This window comes from Stegodyphus dumicola, chromosome 4, assembly GCF_044657685.1.
Source record: "Stegodyphus dumicola isolate Sdum_Otavi_A_Nest chromosome 4, ASM4465768v1".
Classification (NCBI taxonomy): Eukaryota; Metazoa; Arthropoda; class Arachnida; order Araneae; family Eresidae; genus Stegodyphus; species Stegodyphus dumicola.
Genome location: NC_140771.1, coordinates 107,507,250 through 107,533,437, shown reverse-complemented (window position 1 = coordinate 107,533,437; position 26,188 = coordinate 107,507,250). Strand labels below are relative to the sequence as shown.

Genomic DNA, 26,188 nt, shown 5'->3' with positions numbered 1-26,188 from the left:
TCGGTCAGGAATGATTCACTTGGTGAACTTCTTAATAGATGGCAACCTATTTTCCTTTCCCTTCCATTATCCAGTAGGGGAAAAAGTTACATCGTTCCTACCTTTTTACATTGGGCATGAGCGGAAAAAAATCACATTATTTATACTTTCAAATAATTTTAACAAAGTACCTAAACCACATTTGACTTTGTTATCGCTTTCAACAAATATGCCAAATTTCAAAACGAGCCAATTTATAAATTCCCGTATATCTTTGAAAATTTTGAATAAAAAGTTCTAATTTTTTGCAGGTATGCTTAGAAATGCATCTACTTTAAGATGGTGGTAAAAATTTTATAGGTTATAATTCAAAATGTTTTACAAAAAATTTATAAAAATTATTTAAAAATAAATCATAAGAAATGGGTGCATTTTATTTAGAATGAACTTAAATTTCGAACAATGCAAGAAGGAATCAAGTAAGTGTAATAGAAAAAAAGATATTAATAAATACATACAAAACTCAATTAACACTGATTAATTCATTTTTAATTAATTAAAATTTTAATCAAATTTTGAGAGCCGATTTTTTAAAAACTACTAGTGCGATTTTTTACAAAACTTGGCAGTTTGACATAATTTGAGTCGTAGAATCGAAATATGGAAAAAAATTGGCAAGTCATTTCAGAAAAAGTCCGATTTTGTGTCGATTTTAGAACATTGCTATATATAAATCTAATACATATCCTAAGTCGCGCTTTCGAGACAGGAAGCGGCTCGAGCATGCATGTCTCAATATGCGCGGTGACAATTTGAATATCTTCCTACGTAAACGTACGCAATTATTGATATTCATGTTTCGAATATGAAGTCGATCCCCCGGTTACAGCCGAAAACGTGGCCACAAAACGACGCGGACAAAAATGTCGTGGAGAAAGCAATGCAAAGCGAAAACGTCGGGGTACAAAACGTCGTGGGAGAAAACAAAAGCAAAGAGAAAACATCGTGGTACAAAATAATCTCGTCAAAAAAAGCAGTTAATAAACTTTGCAGTTTAGAAACATCGTCGTTAAAAATATCGTGGTAAAAAATATAGCATCTTCAAAATCATCGCATGACGATAACGTCGCACACATGTATTTTTCAGGTTTTAAAAGATGTAAATGCATATTCGCATAAAGATTTGGAAGTGCAAGAAATGTTAGCGACACTTTAAGAATAAACGGAAACAAAACAAGATGTAATTTTCACCAAAACAATATCAGATTAACAAACGTGAAAGAAAGCAATTTGATAATTAAAACTAAGCAATTTTTGTAGAGGTCATGCAGTTATTTATCTTCCTTTTCTAAATATTTTTAGACTGTATGTTTTATGAAAAATTATGAGTAAAACTTTATAAAAAAGCTTAATTATTATTGACCTTTGCTAGTTAACTATGTAAATTTAAAATTATATTAAGCGCTATTAAGTTACATTAATTTTCTACTCATTTTCAATTTTTAAATGCTTAAGTTTCCTTCTTACATTTTCAGCAAAAATTTATTACTTCATTTAAAAATATGAAACATTAAAAGTAAAAATATCCCTCTTTCCTTCTTGCGCTCCCAAGTCATTATGCGAAAATGCATTTACAGCTTTTATAACCTGAAAAATACATGTTTGCGATGTTATCGTCATGCGATGATTTGTAGGTACTTTGTTTTTTACCACGATATTTTCGACGATGATGTTTTTAAATTGCGAAGATTTTGAACCGATAGCGATATTTTGTAAAACGGTGTTTTAGAACTGCGATGTTTTCTTTTTGCTTTCTTTTCACCCACGATGTTTTGTAGCACGACGTTTTCGCCTTGTGTTGTTTCCTCCGCTACGTTTCTAATCCGCGATGTTTTTGCCGCGGTGTTTTCGGCAGACACCAGATCTTTTGTAACAGCTGATATATTGAAAGTTCTGTATTATTTTGTTTATAATATTTTCAGTACTGAAAATGTCATATCAAAAGATAATTGAGCAAAGAATCTCAAATGAAAAAAGATATTTTTAATTAAAATATCAGCGTAAGATTTAAAGTCGCTATCTTTATAATCATCATTTGTAACAGCTAAAAGAGCATGATTAATATACTTCATATTTCAGCAAATTCGAGCAGATTGCTGGATGAATATATTATCGTGCTCCGAATAAAAGGAACTTTAACAGTATATATGCAGCAGGAAAACAGATTTAAATTAATTTTTATCTGTTCTTTTGATGACGCGCCTTTGTGCGGAGCACAACTTGAATGCTCGTACTGGGCGAACCTGCTCTTTAGGATTCTAAAATCGCAAATATTGAGATTTATTGAATAGAACTTAAAACTAGAGCAAAATTTTAATGGCATTCTTTTTTTTTTTTTTTTTTTTTTTTTTTTTCGGTGTGTGTGTGTGTGTGTGTATGCAAATACCTGTCTACAACAGAATTAATTACTACTGCACTTTAATACGCAGGGCAGCCGTTCCGAGGGATGAAGAATATGACCTTAGGTAAATATTAGGAAAGGGTTAATATCAATATATAATAAAATGTTTATTAAAGATAAAGTAATGAAAACAATTTTTTTAGATTCACCTCTTTCTGTACGAATTAGTTTACCAGAAAAGGAGAGATACGTTTATAACGAGTTGCATATGACTAACGCGTTAGAATGTTTGATAGCTTTATAAATAAGTTAATAATACATCGAAGCTTTCATGTCATTAATTAATTAGGCAACAAAGTCAACACGAGAATCATTCATCATTGACTTTTTACATATAACCCTTCAGTGTACTGAGTTACAGTGATTTTAAAATATAATGATAATTCATTTTAAAAATATTATATCACAAGTTTGACATACCATAAAGTATACTCACGTATAAATCAAATAAGCATCTTCTTTTTCAGAACAATAAACTTTTTCTACTTTGATAGGGCAAGTTTGTTCTGTGATAGAAAATGCTGTTAGAATCCACATTAATCCTGCAAAGAAAATAACAAACAAAATTGATATTAGTAATTTCTAATTTTTCAGTAATATTAAAATTATTAAATCCTAGTTTTTATACCAATCCATGTTTTGAAATCTGATGTTTGAAAGATGTTTCTAAAATAATGATGTTAATATTCTTCAGTGCTAGAGAACGCTTTCACAAACCTACAGACCAGGGGTGGCCATACCGCGGCTCTCGCAACCGAATGATGAGACTCGTATGAAAGAGAGTAAACTAAAATTATTCAGTGCCAAAGGAAAGTAATTCATTTATTTAATTTCTTTTTACAAAGTTAACTTAAACTGATCAATATCCAAACAGAATTATTTTATTTTATTCTTTTTTAGTTAAATTTAATAATGTTATTCAAAAACATTAACAAAAAATAAATAAATTGTACTGATTCTATAACAAAGATGTATAAAGAAAGAATTTAAATATTACATTTTTTAGCGAATGCTTTAAAAATGAGCGGATGGTTACTTGTGGATGCTTTACTGAAGGGTCTACCGAATTTCTGAATCCTTAATAGCGGAAGAAAATAAATTCGGGTGTTCTGTTAAGCGGAGCAAGAAACGCATGGAATGCATTAGAAACATTTAAAATCAACATAATTTGACGCAAGTTAAAAATAATTTAGAAGTTTATTCAACGTTGATTAGAAATTTATGGGTTTGAGAAATTCTAATAAATCTCATGACGTCACTGACTAGAAGATGATGTAATTTTTAGAAAATTTCCAGAATCCGTAAAGTTTAAGGAGAAGTGATACATGTCTTGTTTGCCGTGAAATGAGCATGCAGGAGAACACGGGATAATTTTAAAATAACAGAAAAACTTTTGAGTTGTTGGGACGTAGATTTAAGAAGTTTCATAAACGTTGCAATGCTGTGATAGATCAACATTTACAAGAACATATCGCAGAAGATTCAGCTTATTTAAAAACTGAAAAAGAGCACTTTTTACCGTATCAAGCTGTAATTAGAGAAAACAAAAACATTATAAAACTAAGAGACAATTGTCTTCGACGTGTCATCACATACTGAAGGTACACTGTCATTGAATGACTGTTTAGAATCAGACGTTTCTTTCCATTTGAACAATGATTCACTACTTTTAAAAGGATGTAAATATAAACTTTGGAAAATCTAGTTGTGTTTCTCGAATTTTCTTGAAACCTAGCACACGGGTCTTACTGAATATGAAATGTGGCCACCTCTGCCATAGACAATCCTCTGTAAGTGGCTGTCAGTTAATGAAATCAACACAAACTTTCTTTTGTTTTGTTTACATGGCTACATTAAATTATAAAAGCTCTGGCAAACAAAACGGTAACTTATATCAAAATAAATGAAACACCATTTTTCCTTAATCTATAGATTATGCGAACAGAAATAAAAATTTGGAGTTATGAATTCTAATTTCCATAAATTAAGGCTAAGTAAAAATCGCAATAGCTTTACTAAAAACAAAATTGGAAATTAACAAACCTTGTACATATTATATGCTATTTCTGTTTGAGTGTAGAGTACTTATGGTTGCCTTTTCAAAATTGTTTATAAGCTGTGTTTTATATCTATCCGAACTATGAAGTGCCATTTTAAGGTGCAAAATTTTTCAGTGTGGCTATAACGCGTTATTTATTAAATTAACCTAAATTAAAATTTAGTGGCAATTGTAATCAATAGAAATAATTCCGAATCCGATGGATGTTTTTACAGATAATTAATACAAGGTAAAGATAGAATGCTAGGCCATGCTTATATCGAATATTGTGAATCTTTGTAAGTTTGGCATCTTCCATCTCTCTTCAATATTTCCAGAAGACTACGGTCATCTGAAATAGTAGTTGTTTTAATGATTTAATTGTTTAATTCTTTCCAGAAAAGTCTGTTTGTTTTATGAAAATGAAAATGTTTTACTTTTACAAGCAATATCTTCTTTGAAATGAAATCCAATAAACGCAAAAAAGGTTTCATCCTTTAAATTGTCTTAGATACATATTTAGTCTGAGAAAATATACTCTAATCATCTGGTTGGGATGTGGTCCCGGTTAATCGCATATCTACCCATACTCAAGAAAATTAAAAACGTGATCTTTTACTATAGAATTACACGCTACTTGAACATAAATGAAACAGTAAAAACATTTAAAAGACAACCTTGGCAAAAAGGCTACAAATTGCAAAAATAAAACTGCAGAGAAATGTATATTTAGCTCTAAAAACCACTGACAAATATTGAGAATTAGAATTACTTAATTTCATGTGAATAAATGAAAGGAGTTGGCCAGCTGTAGAAGTTGCACGGCATGTTGTCGTGATCAGAATTTTCATCGCTTAGAGAAACTCGAATAATGACTGGTTCGTACTTCCTTTTCATAAAAATCAAGGACGTGTAGAAACAATACCAGAGTTAAAGCATTGCACAATCCTAAATCTTTATGGCACTGAACCTAATTGTTTGTCAATTTATACTTTTAAGTTTGTCACATCCCAAATTCTGCTTTGATAATACAGCCAAAATTTCAACAATACAAATTGCTTTATTTTATTTTTCATTTATTTTTTCTTCCACTTATTTGATGCATTGACCATGCATTGAAATAAAAAAAAAAATCTCATGTGTACACCACATGACTTCCTTGTACAGAATATAAACTTATACGCATTTTTTTTTTCATTTCATTTAAACTCATCGGACTGAATTAAATCTACTTCGTCGATAGCGCATAAACCACAATAGAATAAATGCCCTCTTTAAAATTCACTATATTTGTTTACCATAGCGACACTCTGGCTCTAGGTTCACTTAACAGCGTTATATTTCGTTCCTATTATAACTCAGAATGCACAAAATTTATAGCATTTGAAGAATTATCTAATCGTTGCCACATGTTCTATGCAAATACTATAATAAATCTAGAACGATGTATAAAAGAAATTCAGCAAACAAAACAAAAAAGAAACAGTTTCTCATAGACGATTCAGTATTTCTCATTCAATTAATTCAGTTCTTCCTTCGCGACAAGGCAAAAATACACAAAAACTCAAAATATCTATATTAAAAATTACGAAATAAATCTTATTTCCTCGAAAAAATTCCAGAAAGGATTAAGAAGGATTTAATTCGCAATAATAAATGAAGGCGTTATCTTTGTTGCTGCGAAGCTTAGTCTCTCTAGATTGGCAATAAATCTACTATTCTGCTGTTTCAAATGTAGACACACATGTCCGCCATATTATATAAAAATTAGGCTTTACCGCACTTAAACAGGTTTTAAATTGCTGATAATTCTACAAATATTGCTTCCAGATTTCCTAAAGGCATAAAAACCTTAACCTGAAGATAAGAACAACATAATTCAATCATTTTTAAAGCAAAAAATGCACAATTTACAAACATATAAGAGTAAAGAAAGTGAGATCAGTGAGCCAGGTAACAGAGTGACGTTTGCTGCAGCCGATTGCAACCAAAATACGAGGTGCACATCTACACGTTATAGCAGTCCTATATACAAAATTTCAACGTTCTGAGGCTAATCGTTTTTGAGTTATGCGAGATACATACGTACGTACAGACACTACGAAACATTCTCTTCAGAATTCATTTTAAAGCAGTTTTATAATTTTTTTGGAGGAAAAGAGTCTTTTATTTCTGTCTTTACGTACAGATGACACGCAAAAACATCGTTAAATTGTATTCGATAGCAGTCAAAATGGATATTTTCGTTGAAATATGCTGCCTGAAACTCTTTCGCGATTACAATACTTCCTTTTTACTTTGTACAAGAAAGTAAAAAATCTGATAAATATAATGAATACGTGAATCCTGTTTGCATATAAGTTTGCAAACAAATATATATTATTTTCGCCTTTACGTCTAATTTCCACTACTAGTTACTATACAGCATTTAGAAATGTTAATGACTAAATAGATTATTAAACAATTTTTGGATTATTTGCTACTTCTACACAAGGAAATTAAATTTTTTTCTACTCAGCTTAGTTTTACAAAAAATAGATAATTTTTAAAACTTGAAAACAGGTAATAAAACAATTTCTCAAACTATTAACAATAATAATATAAAGTCAAATAATTTCTAAAGGACACTTGTTTGACAGCTATCTTATATCCAAAATAACTTGATCTTAATTTAACCCTATCCCCAAACATTTCATGTAATCTAAATTACGTTCAAGAGCTACAGTTTAAATTATTACGGCCTCAGAAATTACAGAAACACAGGAAATCAGCTCCAGAGTCATAATTAAGCTCTTTAATCAATCAAACGTATTCGTGCATTTTCTGAACCCTTTTATTTCATATCTCTGGAATACGAGGGTAAAATTACCAAATGCACATAGGAAAGGAAATTAAAAAGAATAAAAGGCTATCAAATTCCATAAATATTTTACAAGTACAAATCTCGTTCTAAAATCAGTTTCAAATTATGATTGGATTTTGACCAAGTAATCTTAAAAAAATGCCTTACCTTTTTCTCAACTTAGTATCAAATTATTCTTGAATTTTGTCTTTATTTAAAACTCGCATGTCTTTCCTATATGTGTTTAATTATTATTATTGCTTTGTGCAAGTGGGTAAAACATGATTTAAGTGTACACGTTAAGTCTAGTTAGGTTTACTAGACATCCGGAATTATCTTGAATTGTTTCGGATTTGTAATTACATCGGGGATTGTGTCCGGGACTGAAAAATATTAGGAATTTTTAAATAAGAGGGACTGCTTCTTATTTCAGTTTCGCCGTTAAATGCATCAACTTCAGTAGAAATGAATTTTTTTTACTATGAAGAATATTTCATCTCAAAGAGTCGATTATAGGTATCAACACTGAAGGAACTTTTAAAAGTGAATTCCAAACATTCATATAGGGATTTTTATGAGCACATAAAATGCAACAAAGAATGAAATTCTTCTGATTATGAAGGACCTGCATGAAGGACTTGCATATATTGGTCTCGGAATCGATATAGTCTTGATTAAAATATACGCTAGACAGAAGATTGAAGCTTTGCCTAATTTTGTGTCTTAGTTTGGAGTGTTTCTCTTCTCTCTTCATCCACGCCATCTTCACAGTAGATACGCTTCAGAAACTAATACAGTCTACTTTTTAATACCTTGAATATTTTGCTGTTCTTGCTGAATAATTTCCTTTTATTTCTTCATACTAACTTTGTCTTAGTATGGCTTCTGTAACGTACATATTGAAGGCTTTCTAATCACTGAAATTAATGTTTTATAAAATGTATAATATAATGGCTGGTGACATGGACACTGGCAAAAAATTTCGAAGGGGGATGGCAGTAAATTGAAGACAAATAGTTACATCAATAAAGTTTTATTTCATTTTTAATTTCGGGGGGAAGGCATAAGATAAAAATATGTAAATTGCACTTCTGATTTTAGCTGACAATAGCCTCATACGCTCTTCATTTTAATTTGGGGATATCCCCTTTCGGTTCTGAAAAGAGAAACAACTGTATCAGTCTAAACTGCATTATTTCAAATTAATCCGTATCACACGACCTTACATAAGTTGCAATGCAGGTACGTTTTAAATAATCAGCAAAGTTTTCGGAACCAAAACCATTTAACGCTCTCCTAGGTTTTCTTCTGCATGCGTCAAACTTCCTCGCTTGCTTGCTTCCAACTAACACATTAGCAGCTCACTTCTCCGTACTATTCGTTGTCTGAAGATAATACTAACTTTCAAATATCTGGGGTGCAGATTGAGCCCATAATGCTATGTGAATTAGATAATGCAAAAATTGTTTTATCCAAAAATAAAATGCGTTGAATCTAAACTACGTTTGTGTGCAGTTCCAGCTTTATGCTGAGCAATTACGCATTCTGTATGCTAGTACTATCTATAACAATCGACCAATATTAAAATTATTGGCTAATATTCCATAAGCGGAGTAAATTGGCGCTAAACTATTTCGGCCTTCAAAATTTGGAGAATTTTTTTGGCGGCAAAGAAAGCACTAAGATGTGATTTTTAAATGTAAACATAATAGTAACTTTTAAGTTTTGCAGTAGTGTAACGCCGTTATTTTATGTAAATAAAATAGTAAAATGAGATGATAAAATACTAGATGATTAAAACAAAGTCCAACAGCTTTGCAAATAAAACAATAGTCCTATATATGTGATTCATCATAAAATAGTAGAATGAACAATTCTTGTAAATAACTGAGTAAACAAATATATACACTTATCAGATCAGAGCATTGCGAAGTGAGTTTTAAACGTAAACAGAATAGCAAATTTTTGTTTACAGTGGTGAACAGCGATTATTATGTGCAAACAAAATAGTAAATGAAATTGATTAAATGATAAAACAACGTCGTGTAATTCAACACACTAAACAACTTTCGTTCAAAACTTTAAATATTTCACATCTTTCGATTGCCACGTGCAAGAAATAAAACTAAAATAAAAAAATTAACTAAATAAAATTAAATCAAAACATTCATAACTTCACGTCATCTGAAATCCAACATTTTCCCACCAACAACAGCTTAACCTTCTGCAAATATTTATATAAATATAATATTAAACATATATATATATATATGTCATAATAAAAGCAAAGGAAAAAAAGGACTAATTAATAACTGTAATGTTTTCAGTTATTCTAACACATCGTGGGCGAATGGTGAGGCTATTCCATTACACGTTCTGGCAGATGGTTAACGAAGCTGGGGTGATTGAAACACGGAGTAAAATGACGACTCAGGACTTTTCGCTTTTAACAGCAAGCATATCTTTATTTTAATTTATAGCAGATGACTTTTTCCAGATGAAGTTAATCAAATAACTTATTCAGTAATTGAACTATTAGATACGACTGACTTTAAACTTTAATACATCATAACGTTCTAACAAAGAAAGAGGAGCATAGCGGAAGCGTTAGCAGGACGAAGGCGAGAAGACATCTTAACTGGAAACAGTTTCCTAGCAAGAGTAATCCAGTCTTTCGGTGTGTCTATTTTTTGCACTGTTAACAGCATTCTTTGAGGCTCAGGAAGTCCTTCCGTAAGTGCTTCCACCATTGTGGAATCTGTTAGTTTCAAGCTGGCTCCTAATTTCAACTTATTACGAAAATAAACATCAATATTATTAAATTTCTCGTATTTTAAAGACACAAAATCACTAAAAGTAACAGATTCCGATGTTGTGAAGTATGTCTCGAAAATAACCTTTATGTTGTCCCAGTCTTTATCTAAACAATCACGTAAATAGAGGGCTAAAGCCTCTTCTCTAATACACTGTGAGAAAACAAATTTCTTTTCCTTTTCTGGAATGTTCTTTGCGGCACATTTCTCTTCAAACAATAGAAGATATTTGTCTATTGGAAAATTTGTACTTGTGCCATCAAAAATAGGAAATTGGAATTTTATTGTATCCACAATAGCTACGGATTCTTTCTTATCAGTTGACATTTTTGCCGTTTTTGAGCGTGTTAACATTCCAATCACAAAATCTTGAATTTAAGACTTCGCATACACATCAATTTGAACACTAAATAAATCACTTTAGAAGCACTTGATAAAACGCATAACTTTGGAGCCGAAGTAAAACACTTAAGCACCGCCGGAAAAGAAGCAAAAGCATAAGACGATCACACACTGTCCTTGACCCACTGTTGAATTTAGAAGCGCGTTAGAAATAAATCCAGGAGCTTTTTTCCCACGTAGAGGATACATCCTGTCGACTTAATTGTCATAATAAGAGCAAAGGAAAGGACGGAACACTGTAGATGTTTGATTAGACCCATATTGAAGAAGATTTTGATTGCGCAGTATGCTAGTAATGCTAACTTGTTAATATCTAAAGAACTTGGCAGTCGAAGCAGTTTTAATTCCATTTTTATTTCCAATTGATATTTGTGGCCACAATCACTTTGGCACTCTAGTTATGCCTATTCAAGAACATTACATTTTTGATATAATTGAGAAGGAAAGCAAGCCAGCGAAATTACATCTTAGCAGAGTAGAGGGCAAAAGCTGAAGTGCGTAGTTATGAAAGATGGAAGCACGCGAAGAGAAAAGTTTTGGTTTACAATTCGGTGATTGGTTGTCAAGAGGCATCTGGTATTAACGGTTACGTAAGATCGCATGATTAATTTGAATGACGCAATGCAGAGAAGTTACTACAATTTTAGAATAAAGAGGAAGAATTAATGTTTATAATTATATTATAATTCTGATTCATACATTTTTATCTTACATATATATATATATATATATATATATATATATATATATAATAAACAGTAAAACTTTTAAAAACAAACACAGATTTCAAAATTAATTTAAAAATAAAATCTTCTGGCTACACTAAATTCGCACTCTTAAAATTACCGAAATAAAGCTCTAGGTTTGCCACAAGAAAGCATACAGCCGGAAACTACAACCAAATCAAAATCGCGCCAAATAAAAACTCTCGCCAAGTTTGGCGCTCACCCCGATTATGGAATATTAACCAAATTATTTGTGTCTTTTCTTCCGCCTTCCTAAATTATTACATTATCCATATATACTTTGCATGCATCAATATAAAAGCAAAATTACGTTTTTTTACTCATTTCTAAGGAAGTCAGGTGCCCATCTCCCTCACAGAAGCCCATAGTTATGCATTCTCCTGCCTAAAAATAGAGTAGCTTTAGTGTCCACTGCACATATCAGACCTACATTACAAAGTATTTAAGTAAATAAAGAATTAATTTTTCGAATATTGTAAACCGCCTTTTCTGAATCATAAATTTTAGTTGCACAAACACTAGCAAAAAGAAAAAAAAAAAAAAAAAAAAGAAATTGAAAAATAAAATTAACACATCATCATGTAGTGCATTGCTTGAATAGAAGCTTAACTCTCCTTTAGACCCTACTAGACTAATAAGAGAGCTATTGCTCGCGCCTGAATTTAAACGAAAACATCTTAAAAGGGTTAAAATAACCTTTTCAATGAACTCTTTAAATTAACAGAAAGGACGACTTTTGCTACAGAATACCAATCCTCTTCTTGAGGATATTTAAAACTACGCAAGATGAAATTAATTTCAAGTAACGTAGCAAGGTACTACTCAAAGTGACCTATTAAAGCTGGCTCAAATAATTAACGGCCCTTATTTAATCTTCGGTTAGCATAATGGCTGAAGCCGGAATAACTTTCATAGAGCTGACGATATTTCGTAACTACATTTCGTAATTGCTATAGAGACTGCCAGATGTTCTAACCCTAAAACATTCAAATCCTCTCCTTAAATACACAATAACAAATTCGCATTCTGGTGAGAACTACGAAAAGAAGTAAAGGTTCAAATCAAACTGGTTAATTAACATAAAATCCTACAAATAATGTTCTTCATAAGTGACGGGTAAAAAATACGGGAAAAAAATAGAAACATTAAAGTTAAAACTATCGCCTTTGCAGCAAAATCACTGCTGACGTACCACAAAGCTTTATATTGCAAGTAGCAATGCAATGTAAATGAAAGGAAGAACGCTAAAGATCACTGAGCCATCTGATAATTAAAAATGAAACTTCAACAGCGAAACCAACTGGAAGAAAACTAATTTAAAAAAGTGTTGATATACAGAATGTTGAGCTTCAAGCTTGTCTTCTAAAGATAAGTGGGCCCACCTACCAGCGGCCGAGCGGTAAAATCGCTGAACACTGGTAGTTCGGTCCGAGGTTCGAATCCCGTGAACGGGCTGGCTGCATGGGTGTTTTCGTGGCTTTCCCCATGTGTAACGCGTATACGAGCCAGTTTCCCTTAGAAAGTCCTCCATGAAGGCATCCCTTCCCTTAGGCAGAGAGCCCTCGAGGCTTTGCCATAATTAAATAGTACATCTAAAGATGAGTTTCCAAATGAAGAAACATTCGCGATGACTTTAAAGTCATCGCGAATGTTTCAATGACAATTGAATGTTAATCAATGACAATTGTCATTGATTAAACAAAGAATATTTCACCTTTTCGTCAATGTGGACATTAGTTTAAAAAAAAATAGTTTTTTGCATAATGAAATGAGAGTTTTTAAGCAGCCTTTTTATAAAATTTCTTTTGTCCATCTTGAAATAAGAAAAATAAAAAAAAAGAAGGCAAAATACACCTGTTTTTTTAAAAAAGTTACATATGTTGAAAGAAATAAAATCGCTATTGATTTATATATTAGAATATCACAAAAGTAATAATGAGAGTATTGCTTTAAATTTCGAAAGTATGCTAGTTGACAGAATTTATGATTAATACTTTGCATTCAGTATTATCCATAGATCTGTCGCGAATTAATTTTATTTCGCTAATATTTTATTATTATTAATACAGGAATTTTTACCATCAAGCAGTTTCATTGTTTTATTATGAGATCTACTTGCAAACTCATGACTACTCCTTTTTAAAATTTAAATCTACGAAAATTTATAATCCTGTATTTCACAGAAACAAGAACAATTATTTAAACACTTAAGAGCAAAAAGAAAAAAAGAAGAAGAAGAAGGCGTAGAAAGTACAGTTTAGAAACTGTAAAATTTTAATATTTTCTTTTTAATCAATGCGAAAGTTGAAGTATGGCAGAGTAGAAAAATATTAGTTCGCCTATATTTTTTAAGTTCTTTTTTCAAGAAAATTGTGAAAATTGGCCCTACTGGTGTAATAATTACAAATGCAGTAAGACATATAAATGTATTATTTTCTCAGTGTGAAGACGTAGTAAAACTCGTAAGTAAAAACTAAAAGTATCTCAAATTTCGAAGTTTTCAGATTAGTGATTTTAGTGTTTGTAACGCATTAAATTTATAAACAATATTTATTAGCACATTTTGAAAAATCACAAATTTTCCCCCTTCACTTTTTTTTTTTTTATTATTATTATTATTATTTCCGGTTGTGTTTTAGTAGTATTGATAAACAGACCACGATAAAGACTTTTCTTCAACGTCCTCAAAACTCAAAGAAATGTTTTTTATAACGCTGGTTAAATGATTTGTATGTAGCTGCTCGTATGGCGGTTAGCAGTGCCTGCCATCATATGGCTGGGTTTGAGTCCCGGAGAAAGTACTGATGTCTGTAATAGTTTATCTCCCCTCTCGCGTGTGTAATTATCGATTCACTTTTCCTATAGTGTTTTCTATGCAACGCTCTCGGTAATGATATATCTAAAAGGCAGAAGAGTTCGGCCATTCAGTTGTGTTAATAACAAGTATCGCTTAGTGATTTTTAAAACTTAAATGCCCTGTTCAAAGGCAGTTTTAACCCACCGGGCGGCTCGCATTCAAATCTATTTACGCCTCGAAAACTGCAGTAAAAATTAACCATGTTTACAATTTTTTTTTTCATTTAGAGTGAACCAAAATTGTCCTGAAAACGGCCTTTGTTAAATTTTCTTCCCCCCCTCCTTGTAGGGCATGGAGGTAGGAAAGGGAGGAGGGGCCATTCCGCGCTAGAAGTGAAGCACTGCTTTGAAGCTTGGGTCACCAGACGGGGTGTTATTTGTTTACGTTCAGAAGCTCGCTTGACAAGATTCTGATAGTATTTCGACACACGACAGTTCCATAGAAATCGAAAAAGGGACACTCTCGCACGAAAGAAACATTCATAGTGTGATGGATAATAGCAATTTGTATAGTTTAGTGACATTTACGCAAAAATCACATCTTGGTTATTTTTCGATAACTAACAACAGCGATTTTGATTATGAATTTGTTTTATAAAATTCTAAGCTGTTGCACTACAAAAATATAGATTTTAAGAAAATTGCTAAAAGAGATCTGCCAAAATTTATTTTCTAGAAGATTTGAAAAGTTTGAAACTTGATGGCTAAATGTAAATATAAAATTATGTATGTTAAAATGTTTGTAATTAGGCACATAGGTCAGATTAAGTTTTTATTAAATAGAGTAACGCATGCAAGGGCTATCTGCCTAAAGAGAGAGATGCCATCGTGGAGGAATTTTGAAGAAAAACTGACCTTTGAGTGGGTATTAAAAATAACACTTATAATTTTCATTCAAATTATATTCATATATATTTTTTATGTAAAACTTTCGGGTTTATGCTAAATTAATGTAAATTACTTTACACGAAAAATATAGTGAATGCACAGAAATTAAAGATTTGCACATGCCGGAAATGATAAATAGGAAATATGTATGGGTATTTATGCATGTGCTTGCAAAAAGCATGTATCTGCCTTTGACAAAATACTTAAATATTCATTAAATTATTTATAAATGTATTTGAAATGAAGAATTTATTCACTTATAAACAACTGTGAAAGTACTATGAAGAAATCTAATGATTAAATGTATCTAATTTGTAATGATTATAAATGTTATCTAAATATATAATAACCTTAATATTGAATTGTAAACATAAATTGAAATCCTGTTGACAAATACGTTATAAAACTATTTAAGCAAGAATTGTTCGTATTGGAAAGCAATCTCTTAAAAGGTATTGTAAAGCAAATGCTATGAGATGCGCACTTAAGAACGTAATAAAGAGTTTTGGAATATGTATTGTTGAAATGAAGGGTAAAAAGAATCTGATAAGTATAATTAAAAGAATTATTCCCTTTACATTTTATAATAACTCAGTTACAAGTTTTAAATAATACTTTAAAAAAAAAAAAAAAAAAAAAACTTATTTTATTCCCTTTCAGAAATGTTCAGAGAAAGTCAAATACTATTTAATACCTATTTAATTATTAGGAATTAGCGAAAATAATTCTCTAATTTAAAATGAACCGAATAGAGCATTAATTATAAATTGACTTACATTTTTCGATTTAAAAGAAGCCAAAAAATCATGTCATATTTAAGAAAGTATTTTAGGAAGAAGCTCTATAAATAGAAAAGAAATAATGCATAATTTTAATATTAATAATACAATAAACTTTGATCTTAATTTTTGTACCTTTACCGAATAAAATCGAATTACCTTAATATTTTTTTTCTAATGTAATTAACGAAAACTTGTGAAAATATTTCATTCAAATTAAACCATTCTGAGAAAACTGTCCTGTGAAAGTATGGCATTTATTTCCGTTCAGAATGAAATGTGTTTTCACATACTTAGGACTCTGAAGTGTTGTAGAAAAAGAAAATATATACATTTATATGTATATTTACAACGTATTTTATAAAATATTTACATCCGAACGCGTCAAATCCCATTGAACTCAATGGTAAAGGACCCAATGTTTTGGTCACCACGTAGGGATCGCCGGTGCTTCAGAGCAGGGTACGGAGAAACAGGACTAAAGAGAAGGGCTAGCTCATAGAGCGTTTCCCCCTGAAACAGGCAGTGAGGAGTGATGACGTAGCAATGATGGCACTGAGCGCGGAGATGCAATTGACAACATAGAAATTAGCGTTTTAAATTTAAAGAATCAGCGTTTAAAATGAGCTGTGTGTGAAAGGTAGCTATAATTTGGAAGAGACAATGTTACTGCAGTATGCATTTTGCACTGAACATTCCAAAATTTAATAGTACTTACTCAATTTTAAAATAATAGATAAAATGCGCTACTCTTAGCATAAAGTTCCTTTTTTTATTTGCAGGGATTTTTTTTTTTTTTTCTTTAAATGCCTGTTTGTTTCTAATCATTTCTTTATCTGCATGTTAACTAAGAGAACTGTACTACTGCTAAGATAACTATAATAACAGCTATTTAAAATTAATCAAAATAATAACCTTAAATTGGCATAGTTTTAAACGTGTATGGTTATATATGGCAAAATTTCTGCTAATCTAAGTTTGAGTTTCAGCCTAATTGTAAATTTTACATTAGCATATTTTTCTCCCGATTCATTATAATAACATATATTTTTTAAAAAATAATTTTGTAACTTAGGCTTACATCAATATTTCATTTAAATAAATACATGTAAGATTGTTATCTTAATTTAGACAAAACAACTTTATTCACAGTACCTAAAATAATTATTTAATTTTTCAAAAGTGGGGGTTAAGGGGGCAGGTCTTCTTATGCCAATTACTTTAATATTATACTTTATATATATTTTATCTAGAATGCTAAGCTAGCACAAAATTGAATCAATAATAACAGAGGATACAATAAAAATAACTGTAAAAATATCTTAACAGAATTAGTTCTCATTTGAAATATGCTTTACGCTATTAACTTCTAAAATGCAATCTAGAAATATTTCAAATCAAAACATATTATATATACTTACTTTTTGTCTCTCGTTTCCCTTGACCATTAAATAATTTGGTTTTAGTTTGTGACAAAATTTAATTCTCTTTAATAATATCAACATTTAAAACAGTTCCATCTTCTAAAACAAATCCTTTATCTAAAAAGTGGTTTCTCAGTAATTTGAGCCCACCAGAGGCCGAGCGGTAAAGTCGCTGAACACTGGTAGTTCGGTCCGAGGTTCGAATCCCGCGAACGGGCTGGCTGCATGGGCGTTTTCGTGGTTTTCCCCATGTGTAACGTGTATACGAGACAGTTTCCCTAAGAAAGTCCTCCACGAAGGCATCCCTCCCCTTAGGCAGATAGCCCTAGTGTGCTTTGTCCTAATTAAATACACCAACACTCAGTAATTTGAGGCAGTGCGCTAAATCTGAAAAAACCCATATTTTTTTCGTTTGGAATACTGGATTTGGAAAATGAGAACTATTAATCGAAATCTGTAACTCTTTCCACAAAGTAGTAGATCCTCCTAAATCAGACACTATTGCTTTCACTTCTACTCTAGATGATTGAATATGTCTTATGAGTGAAAAAAGAAGTTTTTTCTTCATTGGAGTGTTAAAATCAAAAAAAAATATTGGTTGTTTCCACTGCGAAATGAGACCTCTTATTAAAACAAACTGCACTTTTTGAAAAGGACCGATTTTGGTCCAGTTTAGAGTCATAGCAGAGTTTAGAATCTATGTGCATTTCGTCGAAACTGAGAATGCATATTTTTTCTACAGAATTCAAATATTGGCATCTTTCCTTCATTACAGCAAGAACATCACTCTGAATTCCTGGACTACATGAAAATTTAGTGCAGTCCTAAATATCCGCATATAAATGTGCTAGTGCTAGGTAAAGGAATTCTCATTTTTTCTTTCCAAAAATCGTAGCTTTTAGATGACAGAGCTCTTATGACAATGCAACGTGAAATATCTTCACTAGTCCACCGGATTTTTTCCTTCTTTTCTAGCAATGCGTTAATCTGCGTCTTTATAAAAATATGCTTTAGATGTTTTTCCAAATTCTCCGATCTGTTCTGTTTTTTCCTAAATTTCGCTGTTTGGGATTTTAATTTCTGAATTTCCGATACAAATTTCTTTCTAAATGTCGTCCACCTTCTTTGTCGCTGAGCAAACATTCTAAAATCTTTCTTTTCTCTATTTGTCAATATTTTATTACAATTTTCTAAGGATATTATTTTGTTCTTCAAATTATCAATACATTCTTGTTTATCTTTACACTTAGGGCACTCAAGGATATTGTCACATAGGGCATTGTCACTTGTGAGTTTTATTTCAAAATCATTCACATTTGATTTATTATTGTCAGCTTCAATTTCGTTCTCGGCCTCAAAATAAATTTTCTTTGGGCTTAATTCATGTAGTCTTTCAAAAGCACTCTGCATTAGTTTTTTCAAATCTCTCCGATTTCTTGGTGTTATTTTGTTTACTGCACACGATAAATTTACTTTCGGCACAGCATTGCATTTCAACAGTTTCTTTTGCGGCAATCCAAGCAAGCGATTTCTCATGTTATCTTCATAATCACTGCACAGAAAATGTTCGCTGCAAATTCTTGCTTTTTTCACATTAATAGAATCCTGTCTTCGACATTTATGTAACCATTCTTTCGTCAAAAGCAAATTGTCCTTGGGGAAAGCATGAAATACAATATCTCTTCCTTTCGTATTTCTATAAGCGTTACGGCACGTTGCTACAGCACAAGAAGCCATATTACATAAAGAATACTTTAAATATAGAATTTAAAAGGAAAACTGACTAAAACTATATATACACAAATTATTTTAAATATTTGCATTATTAGAAAACAAATATGTATGATTAAAATGAATTTGGGATATGCGATCTCCAGAAAATCGTCTCGCAACTGAATGAAACTACAGTTTTAAAGGCGCGAAATCAGAGCAGGTGCAACAGAGATACGTCAGATTACTCCCGGTTCCCCCCCTCTATGAGACTCGCGTCGGCGAGGAGTCGAACAAAGGAATGACCTAGCCCTTCTATTTATCCCTGACGGAGAAACTTGTTTAGGGCGACTCCTTCTTACTTCCTACCTCCATGTTGTAGGGCGATCAACAAGTCGTTTCACTTAAGTGATGGTTTCCTACTGTCCTTTGATTACCGCCTAGAGGCGATTAAGCAGATGGGCTGCTTTTGCCCTTACGGAGGAAAGAACACGTTTTGTGTCCATGCTTTGGTTAGACGAAAAAAGATATTTTTTTCTGGAAATCCAAAACAGAAAAGGAAGTTTTGTATTGCCTTGTTACTAATTTTGTGCATATTTCTAATCTTAATTGCTTATCAGAGCCGTGCCAAGATATTTTTTCACCTGAGGCAGAAAGGTCAATGCGCGTCCATATAAATATAAAAATAGCTACACTTGTATTAAGCAAAAGTAATTGTATTAACTCAAAATTTCATAACTCTTATAGCATAATTATACCATAATTCTTAAAGTATTTTTAATCGTAATTTTATAAATTCAGAGAAATAATGTAGCCAATTATTTATAATTTTCAAATGAAAACGTTAAAAAATTCGTTTTTGATAAATAAGAAATAACACTGAAATGCATATTGCATTAATTTCCAGGTTTTCTTGCAATTTTTTTGGTTTGTTTTATTGATTTAAGTTTGACGAAGCCTATTTCCCCTAATAATCAAAGTAATTTTCGAATTCGTATAGCCAATTTGGCGCCTCTTCTAGTGATTCACATGAGCCCGGCTTTGTTGCTTTTTAAGTATAAATGTTATTGATTTTTATTGCGTTTCGGTATTTTAATGTACGTTAATAGAATGTTAATTTGTTTTTATATGCATATTTCAGTAATATAATCTTACGACTAGTGAGACAGTGTAGTTTAACTAATTTTCTTCTTTTTTCTAAGTTCCTGTAAGTTTGATTCATGTTATCGAGATTTAACGCTAAGAAAAAATTTATAAGAGGCTTAAAATACCTAATTCCTATTGAAAGCTACATGTAATTGATAATTAAATTACTATTAAAATAACAAACACATGCTCAGTGTCAGTCATTTTGACATAATGTTTGTAATTCATTTTACCACAAATTTATTTCGTTTATCTTGTTTTATATTTATAAAAGGGGAGTTTACCTTTATCGCATTTATTGGTTGATAGAAGTTATGAAATATTGAATATTTTGAAACAAATTTCAGTCATAATAACCTTATTAAAAATTTTCTACATATAGACAAGGTGTCACAGATACCTCTCAGTTTCCGAACTAAATTACATGGTACTGAAATTCGGTGCATTTTCATATGATTATTTTTGACAGAAAGAGTTACCTTACGTAAATCACAAAAGAACATTGTTTTAATTCTTAATTAAATATAGCACTTGTATTAAATTGCTAAAATTCATTGTTAGGAAAATCTCGCTCTAAAAATTAGACACTTTTACCTTTCAAAGTGGAATTTTCGTGGTTTTCTCTGTGCATAATGTGAGCGCGAGTATGTTTTTCTTAGAATGTCCTCCACGGAGGCCTTCCTCCCCTTAGGCAGATAGCTCTAGCGTGCTTTGAAGCAAAAATAAAGCAAACCAAAACAAAAGCTTCAAAATTGGTGTTTAACATTTTTTTGGGTTCAAATACGCAAATTACTTAGAGATCTCAATTCACATTATCAAATGTTATTATTTAAATAAATAAAAGCAAGCTGAGGATTTCCATTTAAATTGTTTGTTTTAAAATAAAAAATAAGAACAGTAAGTTTTGAATAAATCTTGTCAACATCAAGCAGGGACAGGAACATGCCAATGTAAAATTTAATATCAGGCCAAAAAGAAACGCTTTGACGTAGATTTTGGATAAAACTTAATCAAATTCGCAGGTAGTCAGAGACAGTACTTTTCAGTAGAGAGAAAAAAAAAATGTTTCTGAAGTATTTATGCATTTGTTACATAAATGTTTTAATGCTTCCATAGCACTGCTAATCGATAAAATTTATTTGATGAAAAGTAGGAAGTTTGCTTTTAAAATTCCGATTTTTCAACCTTTTTCAGTGACATATGTGGCATCGAAAAACACGTCTGGCCAGGAGGCAGATTAATGGCTGAAAAATTCTTAGAATTTAAAGAGGCATCGAACAAGAAAATTTAGGGATGGCGAAATTCTAAGAATTTGGCACTTGACAACGGCAAAAGTTTTAGAATGTAGAGAGCTACAGAATTTAGGCAGGGCAAAATATTTTAAATTTATAGAACATCGGTCAGTAGAATTAAGATCCCACAGCGATTGCACTGAGAAACAAATCGACCTGCTTCTCAATTATGCGGATGGACGCAGATTAACTTCCGAAAGCTCAGTGAAGCAAGAGCTATACACAATGCAGCTATTTACGATTTCTGCTATAATAAACTGAAATTTAATATAATAATTTAACACTATATATCAGTTTACGAAAACATGATGATACTTTTGAGAAATTTTCTTTAATTCCCCAGTACATTAAAAAAAAAAAAAAAAAAAAAGTACAATATATTATATAATGATATTACTAACAAAATGATGCCGATGACGCATTTAATTTTTATCTTTTTATTAATCTAAATAAATATGTCACTGAGTTTTCCATAACTTATAGTTTTGCAAATTGAAAATGTCCAATAATATAATATGTGATTATGGTATTATTGGTATGGTACTATTCAAGGCAAAGCACAGAGGGTTATCTGCCTAAATGGAGGGATGCCTTCGTGGAGGACTTTCTAAGGGAAACTGGCTCGTATACACGTTACACATGGGGAAAACCACGAAAACGACCATGCAGCCAGCCTGTTCGCGGGATTCGAACCTTGGACCGAACTACAAGTGTTCAGTCAGCGTCTTAACCGCTCGGCCGCTGGTGGGTAATATGTGACTATGAAAGCTGTGTAAAAGGAGAAAAATTCTTGCACATTCGTGAGGCAGCATACGATGGGCACCTGCTTGAGGAAAAGGATGCGTTTGCAGATGACTTTTTCAGGGAAACTGGTTTGGTATATTCAACCTAAAATTCACCAAAATACCAAGCAACGAACGCATTCGCCGGAATTCAAACTTAGGCAAAACTACCAGTGTTCAGTTGCAAAAGAGAGTTAACGACATAAACAGGCAACATGTCTGAAATTAGTATTTATTGCATCCAACAGTGATATGATTTTCTGATATAATTTAATGGAATATCACTGTAAAAGAATGGGAATCTTTTTTTTTTTTTTTCCTTTTGTAAGGATATTTTTTCCCCTTTGTTTTCAACATTTGGTTGAAATGCAAATTAAATAAATATTTACAAATGCAGAATATTGGATAGTTATTGATGATTTCGAGATTCAGTTTCTGAAATCCATTTCATGTGTCATTTCCTTAAAAAGGTGATACTGAAACCAACTTTCGAGGAGTAAAATGATTACTAGAAAAGAGTTTCCGATTTTTTTCATTCTTTTATTCCCATTATAAATTTGTCCCGTAGTTCTTAGAACATTCTTCTATCCGTAAGTGATGATTTGCTTTCCGAGAAAATTTTCTGAAAGGAATAAATTACTTAGTCTTCAAACCATGGGAAAATCTTGCCATCACCGGTACTTAATTCCCTTCATTTACTGAGATAACCCGCTTTGTTATAAGTATGGTACTTGTTTTCTGATTTTTACTGAATTTGCATGCTCAAAGCTATCTAAATAAAGAAACGCTATTGTGAATATCAGGGTGTGAGTACATATATGAAAGGGTTATATATTTTTCAGACTTCCCCTATGAGCTGTTTATTCTTAGGGCAGAAAGAGGAAAAAGCTTGCATACATCGCCATTCCCGGAAAATAGACAGTACCGAAAACATTACTAGACAGTCCGGTTTACCAAACAATAGAGATTATCTGATTCCTAGTTGTAAAAGCTGACAGTTATAAATTGTTATGTTCATGGCGACCTTCAGAAGGCATCAAATTACTTCAAAAGTTCCGCTGCTATAAATTTTCAGACTGCAATTTTGTTCCTTTAAATTTTCGAAAATACCTATTTTTTAAGTATTTTTCGGTACTTATATTAATATTGATACAAATAATATAGAAAGCACCAAACGCAGCTATGATGTACTTCAATTTGTCCTTAGTATTTTCTCACATGTAGTATTAACACTTTGTCTACACGTTTCTAATGTTTCACCATAGTAAGCCTTCTCTTGCCGAATGTATTCAGTCCTTTTCGCTTTCGTTTTCTGCTTCTTCTTTTTTTTTTAAATTTAATTTATTTATTTATTTAATGTTACCATATCCTGAGTTTTACTCTAGCTATTAGCTAGAGTAGCTACTAGGTAGCATTCATTATAGTACATTCATTATATTCATATAGCTAATAGCTAGCATTCATTATAGTACAAAAACTAATATAGCTTGTCAATGTCAACACATTTTTATCTTCAATAAAATCCACTAATTCGATTGATGCTGTAAAAATTACAATTTAATACTTTAGCCAATTATTCTGATTATAGTGATTTAAATTCGATTTTAGGCAACATATGCATTCTTTCAGAAAACGCGATATATTGAGCACCGCTGTTACAAGTAAATACTGTACATTCAACCATTTCATTATATGTAAATGTAGCATAACTTCTTTTCGAGTGCTTGCACTGAGAGTCTCCTTTAAGTAAACCTTAATGGAACTTTATTTCATGAAAATTTAGAAGTATTATAAAAGCCTCAGAATTATTTCCATTGCAAACATTTATGAATTATGCAGAAAAATATATAAGAAAAACATCAATGAGAAACTAGTATCGAATATACATTTCATGACAGTAGTAAAACATTTTTTCAGTACCGACGGTATTAAAAAGCTCAATATTGTGATAAGCTAAATAAAATAAAACTGTATTAAAAGTTTAATATTGTGATAAGTAAAAGTATACTAATCTACAACACTCATTTGATATTTTTGCCATCAGAACTATAATGTAATTCTAACCGTTAAAGTAACATTGTATTTGTATTAACTAGAATTATAATTGTAATTTCAATTAAATTTATCAGTACTCGTTGTTTCCTGCACCTTGAGGGAGACGCATTATTTTTTTTCCTCTATTATATAAAATACTGTCCTCAGAAAAAAATGTCTCTAGACATGATTCTGTCTCCAAAATTAATGGATGAGGTGAACAGAAATAATCTTGGAAATGTAAGACTGTAATTAAACTTCGACCATCCTGGAGACTACACTTTCTTAGAATATTGCCATTCGACAAATTATAAGACCTTCCATTTATCTTTAAAGTTCAAGCTATCTGTTATTGACTGAGAAAAGCTGGTAATTCATTGTAGTTACTTTGTAGTTAAAACTACAACTAATGCAGTTATAATTGTAATTGTGACGCCCAGATGGAATAGTGGTTAGGGAAGCCTGACTGCGATACCGAAGAGCCTGGGTTCGAATCCCGGAGAAGGCATGGCTTTAACTGTTCGTACTTTCATAGGAGGCGATGGTGGCCCACATATTAGATGCCTCCATAATAAAGTGACTGCAACTTGTGGCCTTGTATAGACTAATGGACTGTGTTGCACTGTAACTGTTCCCAATCTGCCATTGGGAAGAAAATAAATAATAATAATAATAATAATTGTAATACAATGATTGTTCGAATTACAATATAACTTCAAAAGCAATTAGATTTTTTGCTCAGCAGAGTAATAAGTCGTCTTTTGAATACTACTAGTTCAAATCGGATGCCCATTTTGGCAAACAATCTAAATGTTTAGATAGCTCCGTGGATTTCCTTAGGTTTAACATGAATACAAATCATTTTATTTTAGAAAGTTCTCTATGAGTACATCATTCTTCTTAAACGTTTCGTTGCATTCAATTAAATAAAGATCTTTTCCTGCTTTTATTAACGGGTGATGTGAACATGAGCCAGTTTCCCTTAGAAAGTCCTCCACAGAAGTATCTTTGCAGTATTTACCGTAATCCAAATAATATGACAATCACAGGTGCATAAGAAAATTGTACTTTTATTTGTTCTTACGTGAAACAATGATGGAAAATAGTTCATGCAAGTACTTTCACTTGTAACTGAATAATGCATTTTAACTATTTATGGAAAATGTGTGTTATGTTGAATAAAAGACCAATTCGTAATTTTTTTTTTTTTTTTCCCAATGGCAAGTAGTAGCCGTTTATAGACATTGATCACTATTAAGGCCGGTCATGTTATTAAGGAGGGAACTAATACGTGGGCCACTGTTGCCACTTATGAAGAGGACGAACAAATTACATTCATGCCCTATCCGGGATTCGAACCCAGGCTCTTCGGTACGGCAACCGCTTTACTGTCTGGGCGGTAATTCATAATAAATGGATTTAATAAAATGTCTAATACACACAGCAATTAAGCATACTGATTGCTGATCAGAATCGTTTTTTACCAGCTAAAGCAATAGGTTGGATAAAATTATGAGACTTAGTTTAGTCCTTGATGATCTCCTTTCTGAAAAGAAAAGGATAAATGTAATTTTTATGATTTATTTCTTGTGTAATGTAAACAAGACAAGCGTCCCGTAACAAATCCTTTGCAAAAACATCCCTTTGCACTGGCATAAACTCTTTGCTTGCTTTCCCTTAATCTTGTAATTTAAGTTCACATGTATATCGAAGATCATAAACATACATATTTGCTTACTAACATTATGTGCATTTCGGTCTATATAAAATATTTCCTCTAAATAAACTCCTATTTATGCTGGTACCACAAACTACAATATATGTAAGATGATTCAGAAGACATGACAGAAAATACTAATATTTTTCTTATAGGTGATTGTCCCGTTGTATTATTTAAAAACTCATTATCCAAAATGCAGAAACAATTCGAATATAATATTATTGACTGTAATTTTCAAATATTATCACGATTTCCTTAGCCTATGTCACTGAAATT

The 26,188-nt window shown here is 31.5% G+C and overlaps 1 protein-coding gene across 1 annotated transcript in view; it reads right to left on the bottom strand.

Annotated features, from left to right (window-relative positions):
* Nucleotides 1-26,188, bottom strand: part of LOC118195892 (limulus clotting factor C-like) — a 249,665-nt gene that overhangs the window by 103,573 nt on the left and 119,904 nt on the right. Inside the window, exon 2 of the mRNA XM_085815323.1 lies at nt 2,877-2,982. Within this exon, the coding sequence (XP_085671449.1) occupies nt 2,877-2,982 (106 nt within the window). The remainder of the gene's footprint in view (nt 1-2,876; nt 2,983-26,188) is intronic.